Consider the following 11109-nt stretch of genomic DNA (forward strand, 5'->3'; position numbering starts at 1 on the left):
ACCTCAGCCTCCCAAAGGCGCGGGATTACAGGCTGAGCCACCGAGCCTGGCTTAAAATTTAATTTTAAATATTACTTCCTATCTATTGAGCACTTACTATATTCTAAGCATAGAAATTGGTGCTGCATGGCCGGGCTCGGTGGCTCAGCGTGTAACCCTAGTGCTTTGGGAGGCCGAGGTGAGTGGATTGCCTGAGCCCACAGGTGCGAGACGAGCCCGGGCAACTTGGTGAGACGTCATCTCTACAATAAATAAAAAATTAGCTGGGTGTGGTAGCGCACCTGTAGTTCCAGCTACCTGGAAGGCTGAGGCGGAAGGATCGCTGGGGCCCAGTAGGTCAAGGCTACGGTGGCCGGGAGCAGCCACTTGCACTCCAGTCTGGGCGACAGAGTGAGACCCCAACTCAAAAAAAAAAAAAAAAAAAAGAAATAGGGGCTGCGTAAACATCTCATTTCATTTTTTCCACCCTGTGAGGTTGGTTTTTATTATCTCCATCTTACAGATGAATAATCTGCAGCTTAGAATTCAAGTCTGACCTCACCTGAGCTTTTAACCTCCTCAACACCACCTCAAAGATGCTGATGATTCATCATTTTGTGTTTTTGAAAGCAAACGAACAAATGAAATTTCATGTAGTTAGTTGCTAAAACAATGGACTAGAAATTGAGAAAACTATTCCTGGGGACTACAGCTGACCAACTAGTGAGTTCAGATAGCCTTCTCTAAGCCCAAGTTCCATCTTTGCTAAAATGAAGGATTTAAAACACAGAAAGCCCAGGTGCAGTGGCTCATATCTATAATTCCAGTACTTTGAGAGGCAGAGGCAAGAGGACTGCATGAGCCCAGGGTTCAAGGCCAACCTGCACACTTTGGCAAGACCTCATCTCTACAATAAATTTTGTCATCTCCACAAAAAAATAAAAAAATGAGCCAGGTGTGATGGCTTACACTTGTAGTCTAGTTACCTGAGAGGCTGAGGTGGAAGGATCACCTGGAGCCTAGGAAGTTGAGGTTGCAGTGAACCCTGACTGTACCACTACATTCCAGCCTAGGCAACAGAGTGAGACTAACTCAAAATAGATAAATAACCCCTCCCCTCACATACAAAAAAATACAGGAAGAACATGAACTCTCAGATTACTTCCAACTTGTAACTTCCATAATTCTCTCACATGAATAGCTTTTTATTTCTATTTTTTAAAGATGTGGGGTACAATTCAGGGTTAGGTGTACAAACATTGATTATGCAGGAACCATATGAATAACTTTATGTAACACAGTCTCTGCTGGGCAGTAGGATTCTATAGGTAGGTTTATGAACCCAAGTATTTATTGTTGAGATTCCTGTCCAAGCTTACTCAACCGATCCTCCAATCCCAACCTCTCAAAGTGCTGGTATGTCAGGTGTGAGTCACCAAGCCTGGCTTATATTTTGTTCACACATTCATCAGTAGATGATCATTTGTGTTGTTTTCATTTTTTTGGCTGCCATGAACATTTGTATAAATTTTTGTATGAACACATACTTTTCTTTCTTTTTTTCTTTTTCTTTTCTTTTTGAGTTGGAGCCTCACTCTGTCACCCAGACTGGAGTGCAGTGGCCGCTCCCGGCCACCGCAGCCTCGACCTGTTGGGCTCCAGCGATCCTTCTGCCTCAGCCTTCCAAGTAGCTGGAACTACAGGTGCGCGCTACCATGCCCGGCTAATTTTCTGATTTATTGTAGAGATGAGGTCTCGCCAAGTTGCCCAGGCGGGTCTCGAACTCGCAGGCTCACGCAATCCACTCACCCCAGCCTCCCAAAGCGTGGGATTACAGGCTGAGCCACTGACTCCGGCTCTTTCTTTTTTTAATTAATCTTGCTTTATTTTATTTATTTATTTATTTATTTTTAAGACAGGGTCTCACTCTGTTGCCTTCCTACTATCTACAAGTGAATCAGAGTTCTCAAATTTCAGTCTGCTAATTATATCCTCTACTACTCTCTTTAAAGTGTGAATAGGAGGGGGCCAGGCGTGGTGGCTGACTCCTAAAACCCCAGTACTTAGGGAGGCCGAGGTGAAAGGACTGCCTGAGCCCACGGGTTCGAGACCAGCCTGGGCAAACTGGTGAGACCTCATCTCTACAATAAATCAAAAAATTAGTCAGGCATGGTGGTGCATGTCTGTAGTTCCAGCTACTTGGAAGGCTGAGGCAGAAGGATTACCTGAGCCCAGCAGTTCGAGGCTGCGGTGGCCGTGAGCAGCATGCCACTGCACTCCAGCCTGGGCAACAGAGTGAGACTCCAACTCAAAAAAAAAGTGTAGGGGACCAGATCGTTTAATAAGCATGTTAACAGATCATGAAACATATAATTTCTGTCTGGCTACTCTGGGACTGAGTTACCTGACTGATTACTGTTAGGTCACTTACTGAACAAAGATTTACTGGTTAAAAAATAAAAATAGGCCCAGTGCGGTGGCTCACACTTGTATTCCCAGCACTTTTGAAGGCAGAGGAGGGAGGACTGCCTGGGCCCAGGGGTTTGAGACCAGCCTGGGTAACTTGGTGAGACCTTATCTCTACAATAAATAAAAAAATTAGCAGGGTATAGTGGCACACGCCTGTAGATCCAAATACTTGGAAGGCTAAGATCGAAGGATCACCTGAGCCCTGCAGGTTGAGGCTGTAGTAGCCATGAGCGTGCCACTGTACTCCAGCCTGGGTGACAAAGTGAAACTTAGACTCTAATTATATAAATAAATAAAAATAGAACTCCTGAGTGGGCTATTAAGGGTGGGAGAAAAACTTACGTTTCAGGTCATATACTTTTGAACTCTTTTTACTTTGTTGCATGCATTATCTTAGAATTATGAGACAAAGTGCCCCAAACTTGAGGAAAGCTAGAAATTATTAAAATCACCACCAACAAAAGACCCTGCTTGTTTCTAATGAGAACAGTCTTTTAGATAAAGGTTAAGATAGTCAATACCAACCTTCCAACTTGGTATGTAGGGACAGCTGTGGTTCCAAATCTTTGCATTCCATAGTAGTTAATAAATCCAATCTCCTTGAGAGAATTCATAGCTTGTTGTACTTGGTCATCAGTTCCTGTTATATTTCTACAAGGGCACAAATTGTCAAGAAAAAAAAAAGTACAGTCAAATATCTTCAGGGACGCTTATCATAAATGACATGGCTTGGCTTTTAAGTGCCTCTCCCTTGTGCCCTGCAGCTTTCTCTCTACCTCTTGAGGGCTTTTCTAAATTGTGGCAAAACATATACAGCATCACATTTGCCATTTTAGCCATTTGAAAGTATATTTTTCTAAGTGGCATGAAATACATTCACGTTACCCAACCTTCACCACAGCCTGAAACTCCGCACCCATTAAACAGTGACTCCCAACCACCCCATCTCCGGTACCCTCTATTCCACTTTCTGCATCTATGCATTTGTCTAGTCTAGGTACCTGATGTAAGTGGAACCATAGGCTCTCTGTTTTTCACACAGCATTTGAAGGAGATGGGTCTTTCCAAAGGTTGTGCTAGAGCTTGGAGAGTGAGGGTGTCAGCACAAATCCTACAGAAGTGTCTGCTCTCCCAGCCCTACCAGCCCCACGCCATCTTCCCTCGCTGCCACTCCTGCTACTGTTAGTACAAGCTTACCTCATTACCGATGTTGCAGGCACACCCAAGGTACCCCAGCCAGACCTTCTCTGGTCTGCATTCCTATCTGCAGGTCTTTACCTGAGAACAACAGTGAAGTGGTTTCCTTGAAGCTCTCCCAATTTCAGAGGGTTTTTCTGATAGCTGAAATTACCAAGCTTAAAGTTCATCAAGCACTTATTCAGGTGGGCAAGCCTTTGTGCAGTGATTCTTAAAAAAAATTGGAGTAGAAACAGCATCATGAGATACGGTCTAACTGGAATAATCTAGGATACTTCACTACAGAAAACAAGACTACACAACAGCTGTGCCTACTGGGAAAGAAAAGACACCGGGCAGGTGGGATGGACACATCTTTCTTTTCCCACTGGAAGTTCCTTCAGCACAGTGGTACATGCACCCGACTGGAATGATGTAACTGTGGCTGTAATTTTTGTATGTAAAGCCTGCTGTTATTTATATCCTGATGAATACTAGAACAAGTATTTGTGGAATTTTCTACTTTTGGGAGGGGGGGAAGAGAGGAGAAAGAGGACAGAGAACAATCCCATTAACTATAAAGAATACTATCAAGCGTTTTTTAAAGGGTTAGTCAGCCAGGTTCAGTGGCTCAGCCTGTAATCCCAGCACTTTGGGAGGCCGAGGCGAGTGGATTACATGAGTCTGTGGGTTCGAGACCCACCCGGTCAACTTCACGAGACCTTGTCTCTACAATAAATCAAAAATTAGCTGGGTGTGGTAGCGTGTGCCTATAGTTCTGGCTACTTGGAAGGCTGAAGTAGAAGGATCACCGGAGCCCAGCAGGTCGAGGCTGCAGTGGCCGGGAGCGTGCCACTACACTCCAGCCTGGACAATGGAGTGAGACTCCAACTCAAAAAACAAAAAAGGATTAGTCATTATTTTTGTCTATCAGAAAAATATTGTAAACTCATTACAGAAAAGTAGAGGGAAAAGGAAAAGAAATTCAGTTTCATCCCCTGAACTAAATTCTGTTAACATCTAACTTTGTATTTCTTCTCATTCTTTTTTAAAAAACACATTAAAGATATATATAGCTAAACTCCTACCCTATTGCTATCATCTAATGTAACATATACTTCCTGTGCTAGAACATCTTTGTAAAAACTTTCTTGCCGCCCGGCGTGGTGGCTCAAGTCCATAATACCAGCACTTTGGGAGGCTAAGGTGAGAGAATTGCCTGAGCCCAAGGGTTTGAGAACAACCTGGGCAACTTGGCAGGACATCATCTATACAATAAATCAAAAAATTAGGTCGATGTGGTAGTGTGTGCCTGCAGTTCCGGCTACTTGGAAGGCTGAGGCAAAAGGATCGCGGAGTCTAGCAGGTTGATGCTGGGGTGGCCGTGAGCATGCTACTGCACTCCAGCCGGGGCAACGGAGTGAGACTTCGGACTCAAGACAAACAAACAAACAAACAAAATTCCTTGCCTTCTTCAATGGTAATAAATGCAGAAAAATAGAGTACTGAAAAAACTTTATTCTCTATCCCATGTTCCTTCTCACTGGCAGCCAATGTTAGTTTCTTGTATGTTCTTCCAGAAACACTTTCAATACATATAATCTTACGACTCCTCGTTTTTTGAAATGTTTTTTGGGGAGGTGTTAAGTTTTATGCACACATGCTATTTCTGAAGCAGCCTCATTGTCTGCAGTTGCATGGTATGGCTGCAGCACTGCACATTTGCCATCCTTTACCTGACCAGCCCCATTTAATGGGCTGTAAATTGCTACTGATCTTATTACAAACAATTCTACAGTCATTTTCTTTACATATATTAATTTGTACACCCATACAGATGCATGCTTGGGATAAAATCCCTAGAAGGGGTGGATTTAAAATTTTAACCTCTATCACCCTCCAGAGAGGTTCTATCAATTTATGTTCACATCCTTAAAATGTCTCATCCCTGTGTCTGTCTCCTCAAAGCCACAGCGTAGAACAAACTCTTTTGAGTTTTGCCAGTCTGGTGAGTTAAAAGATTTTATCCTGGTGTTTATTTGCATGCATCTTCTTGTGAGTAAGGATAAACATTTTGTATGTTGACTATGAACTGCTTGTTGATCCTGTTGCCAACTGTTCTACTAGATTATTAAAATTTTTCTGTTTTTATACATTAAGGATACCTATCCTGTACCATACATTTTGCAAATACTATCTCTCATTTTACAAATTTACTTTATTTTATGTATATATGTATAATATATATATATATATATATATATATATAATAATTAATGTTTTAAATTGTCCAGGCTTGTCTTGAACTCCTGGCCTCGAGTGATCTTCCTGCTTTGATCTCCCAATCAAGAATGACTGCTGACTGGATCAAATATTACTGTACTGATTGAAAACAAGTTTTCCATAATTGCAGGCACTCTTTTGTAAATAATGACTACACAGAGAAATTTTAGTTAAATTCATTAAAAAAAAAAAGCTCTGGGATGTAAGTCATACTTAAAAAGGCTGTCTCCAGTCAGATTTTCTTTTGTCTCACTCTGTTGCCCAGACTGGAGTGCAGTGGCCGCTCCCAGTCACTGCAGCCTTGACCTGCTGGGCTCCAGCAATCCTTCTGCCTCAGCCTTCCAAGTAGCCAGAATTATAGGCACGCGCTACCATGCCTGGCTGATTTTTTGATTTATTGTAGAGATGAGGTCTCACCGAGTTGCCCAGGTGGGTCTCGAACCCACGGGCCCAGGCATTCCACTCACCTCAGCCTCCCAAAACGCGGGATTACAGGCTGAGTCACTGAGCCCGGCTAGATTTTCTTTTTAAATCTCAAGTTTAAGTATAGTACTTTTACAGCTGCATTTTTTATTTTACATTTTTAATCCAATTGGAATTTATTTAGCAAATGGAAATGAAGCAGGGAGCCAACCTTATCTTTTTTCAGATGGCTACTCAGCTATCTCAACATTTTTTGAATCAACCAATTTTTTCTCCATTAATTTTATTATTATTATTATTTTATTGCTGTTGTTGTTGGAGTCTCACTCCGTTGCCCAGAATGGAGTGCAGTGGCACGCTCCTGGCCACCGCAGCCACGACCCTGCTGGGCTCCGGCAATCCTTCCGCCTCAGCCTTCCAAGTAGCTGGAACTACAGGCGTGTGCTACCAAGCCTAGCTAATTTTTGATTTATTGTAGAGACAAGACATTGCTAAGTTGCCCGGATGAGTCTCGAACCCGCGGGCTCAGGCAATCCACTCACCTCAGCCTCCCAAAGTGCTGGGATTACAGGCTGAACCACCAAGCCAGGTCCCCCCATTAATTTTAAATACTAATTTGAATATATACTAAATCCTTAAATGTATCAGGGTCTGTGATTACCTAGTTATGTGCCAATATCAAATTGCTTTAAGAGCAATACTTCTATAATATGCTTTAATATCTACTGGGACTAATCCCTCATTAGCCATTTTTTCAGATTTTTTTCCCCTGAGTTGGAGTCTCACTGTCATCCAGGCTGGAGCAGTGGTATGCTCAAGGCTACCACAGCCTCAACCTGCTGGGTTCAGGCGATCCTTCTGCCTCAGACTTCCAAGTTAACTGGGACTACAGGTACACGTCATCATGTCTGGCTAATTTTTTGATTTATTGTAGAGATGAGATCTTGTCAAGTTGCCCAGGCTGATTTCAAACTCCTGGGCTCAGGTAATCCCCTCGCCTCTGCCTCCCAAAGTGCTGTGATTATAGGCCAGCACTGCCATTTTCTATGGAATTTTTATGGCTTGTTTTATATCTTAAATCTTCCATACTAACTTTATGATCAGCTTGATTCATTAAAACACACACACACACACACACACACGTTTTCATTAGTATCAGTTTATACATTTGCTCAGTAAGAAAGTATATATATATATATATATATGTGTATATATATATATGTGTGTGTGTGTATATATATATATATATATGTGTGTGTGTATATATATATATATATATATTTTTTTTTTTTTTGAGTTGGAGTCTCACTCTGTCACCCAGACTGGAGTGCAGTGGCCGCTCCCGGCCACCGCAGCCTCAACCTGCTGGGCTCTGGCGATCCTTCCGCCTCAGCCTTCCGAGTAGCCAGAATTATAGGTGCGCGCTACCACACCCAGCTAATTTTTTAATTTTATTGTAGAGATGAGGTCTCGCCTGCCCAGGCGGATGTCAAACCCGCGGACTCAGGCAATCCACTCACCTCAGCCTCCCAAAGGCGCGAGATTACAGGGTGAGCCACCGAGCCCGGCAAGAAAGTATATATTTTTATGCATCCAGGAACAGACTACATCATTCAAGTCTTTTATATTTCTTAACACTTCAAAAATTTTTTGTAGACATCTTAAACGTTTTTGTTTTCTGCTGTCCTTTTTTTCACTGTAATTTCTAATTGTCTATTGTTTGTATATTGACTCATATATTTTCTTATCTAACTTTCTTTTTCTTTTGAGTTAGAGTCTCACTACATAGCCTAGGCTGTAGTGCAGTGGCACACTCATGGCCAGTGCAGCCTTGACCTATTGGACTCAGGTGATCCTTCTGCCTCTGCCTTCCAAATGGCTGGAACTATAGGGGAGTGCAACCACGCCTGGCTAACGTTTTGATTTATTGTAGAGAGGAGGTCTTGCCAAGTTTCTCAGGCTGGTCTCGAACTCCTGAGCTCAGGCAATCCTCTTGTCTCAACCTCCCAAATTGCTGGGATTACAGGCTTGAGCCCCCACACTCAGCCTAACTTTCAATAAATTCCTTGAGTAGAAACAATCATATCATTGACGAAATCTGCAATTTGGCTTCCCTTCTAATTTTTATAGATTGTCCTTTTAAATTTTGCTTGTATTTGCCAGTATGTCCAAACAATGATAAATAACAGTGGTAACAGTATGGTCATCTTGAACTTGTTCCTGGTTCTAATGAGATTTACATATTTTGTTACATGAAGACAATCTATCTCTACCTTAGTAAAGATTTTTTTCCTATTTAGAAATAATCAAATATGGAGAATAATTTATCAAATGGAATTTACTTATGTGACCATTCACTTTATTGAAGATTCTTAGATTTGGGTCATTTGGCTTATTTCCAATTTTCTGCAATAGAAATAATGCCACATAGTACATCATTGTACATAAAAAGTGGTTTTAATTTTTCCTAAATTCAGATTCCTTTGAAAAAACATCTACACAGAACTACTAGGGTGTATGCTTCACTTTGTTGAAGAGTACACTTCACTCCTACTCCTCTAGACTGTCGATAGTTTCCAGGGTTGGTCTTTTTTTTTTGAGTCGAGGTTTCACTCTGTTGCCCGGGCTAGAGTGCAGTAGCATGATCACGGCTCATTGCAGCCTCCAACAACTGGGCTCAAACGATCTTTCATCTCAGCCTTACAAGTAACTGGGCCTCTAGGTGTGCCACCACACCTGGCTAATGTTTTTGGTTTTTTGTAGAGATGACGTCTCGCTATGCTGCCAGTCTGGTCTTGAACTCCTAGGTTCAAGCAAACCTCCTGCCTTGGTCTCCCAAAGTGCTGGTTTTATAGGTGTGAGCCACTGTGTACAGTGCAGTGGTGGTCTTTTGAGCTCACTCCTGCTACTAGGAGCCAAGTTCCAGCCTTGCCTGGGAATATAGGACTCAGAGGGTCTGGCTATGGATCTCGGGCACTGGGCTTGTATGAAAGGCTGAGTTCTGCCTCTAAAGTCTCAACACTACATGAAAAAGAAAGATGGGAAAATTTTATCCTATTTTCTAGTTACAAATATGTTATTGAGTTAAATAGTATAAAATTAACTTTTGTGTTTTTGTCTTTTAAAAAAAATTTTTGGTTTGGTAAAGACTAACTTCTGGCTCCAAGAAATCCTCCCACTTCTGCCTCCCAAAGCAATGGGATTACAGGTATGAGCCACCTCACCATTATAATATCAGTTGCCATCTGATCTCATGGAATTCTTTCTTTGATAAAAAATTCCCAGTCGGGCACAGTGGCTCACGCCTGTAATCCCAGCACTTGGGAGGCAGAGGCAAGAGGATTGCCTGAGTCCAGGGGTTCGAGACCAGCCTGGGCAACTTGGCGAGACATCGTCTCTATAAGAAATGAAAAAGTTAGCTGGGCATGGTGGCATGCGCCTGTGGTTCCAGCTACGTGGAAGGATTGCCTGAGCCCAGCAGGTTGAGGGTGTGGTGGTTGTGAGTGTGCCACTACATTGCAGCCTGGGCGACAAAGTGAGACTCCAACTCAGAAAACAAAAAGGAAAAAAATTCCCCAGATGTAATGAAGACAAGTGATTTCTTGATGCTATCTGGGCCGGGCTCAGTGGCTCAGCCAGTAATCCCAGCGCTTTGGGAGGCAGAGGTGAGTGGATTGCCTGAGCCTGTGGGTTTGAGACCCACCTGGACAACTTGGTGAGACCTCATCTCTACAATAAATCAAAAAATTAGCCGGGAGTGATAGCGTGTGCCTGTAGTTCCAGCTACTTAGAAGGATGAGGTGGAAGGATCGCCAGAGCCCAGCAGGTCGAGGCCGCTGCACTCCACTCTGGGCTACAGAGTGAGACTCCAACTAAAATAAATAAATAAATAAATCAGCTTATCTGTTTCCTGGTTCAATATGTGTAGAAGCAGCCAATCAATTTTCTTGTCATTGTCCCATTAATTAACATAAAATGTAGAAAGTTAGCCAGGGAAGTTGGGAAATGGTGAAAGCGTATCCTCCATTTCCCTCCATCCTCTGTCCAACTCCAGGGCCAAGCATAATCTAGGACAACTTCAAACAGGAATAAAGCAGGTGTCATCCAGAGTTTAGCAGCAGGCCCCTGACTCCAGATCTATGAGGACAACGTGAGAACCCAAGGTATGAATTAACTCAGGGAGTCCAACCCAAGGAATCCAGAAGCAGAAGATCAGCACTGGCAGAGTAAGGAACAGTAAATAGTTCCTCTTTGTTCTGTAACTGCTGCTTTAGAACCTGACAGAGAACTTCGGAGTCAGGAGCAGAAGGAATCAAGTGAGCATGCTGGCCCTCCTAGAGAAGGGATTCTGGAGACCGCTCCCTGATAGTGGCATGAAAGTTCTTGATAGTTCTGTTATTTTTTTAAATATTGAGATAAAAATAAATATAATGTATGTCATGGCATCGATTTTTTTTTGATATCTGGTTTTGCACAGTATTTCTGGGACCCAAAATTTAAAAATACCTTTTAATACAGAAGTTTGAAGCTAGAAAGATATCGTTTATGCAAGTTTTATATGCTTCTGTTCTTTAAACACTTCGGGCTGCTGATAAGGCAGTTTCTAGGGCACACTTTCCTTTTATTGCTTGACTAGTATAGCATGTGGTATGTTTTTTTTTTTTGAGTTGGAGTCTCACTCTGTCGCCCAGACTGGAGTGCAGTGGCTGCTCCCAGCCAACGCAGCCTCGACCTGCTGGACTCCGGCGATCCTTCCGCCTCAGCCTTCCGAGTAGCCGG

General features: G+C 42.7%; 1 protein-coding gene across 2 annotated transcripts in view; it reads right to left on the reverse strand.

The window, feature by feature from the left end:
- Positions 1–11109, reverse strand: part of PUS7 (pseudouridylate synthase 7 (putative)) — a 58011-nt gene that overhangs the window by 20659 nt on the left and 26243 nt on the right. For both annotated transcript variants that reach the window (XM_008071761.2, XM_021719432.1), the window contains 2 exons: positions 3727–3855; positions 2974–3099 (listed from right to left, as the gene is read on the reverse strand). In XM_008071761.2, the coding sequence (XP_008069952.1) occupies positions 2974–3099; positions 3727–3855 (255 nt within the window). The remainder of the gene's footprint in view (positions 1–2973; positions 3100–3726; positions 3856–11109) is intronic.

The sequence above is a fragment of the Carlito syrichta genome, unplaced genomic scaffold (genome assembly GCF_000164805.1).
Source record: "Carlito syrichta isolate Samal-C Ts95f unplaced genomic scaffold, Tarsius_syrichta-2.0.1 Scaffold314713, whole genome shotgun sequence".
Classification (NCBI taxonomy): Eukaryota; Metazoa; Chordata; class Mammalia; order Primates; family Tarsiidae; genus Carlito; species Carlito syrichta.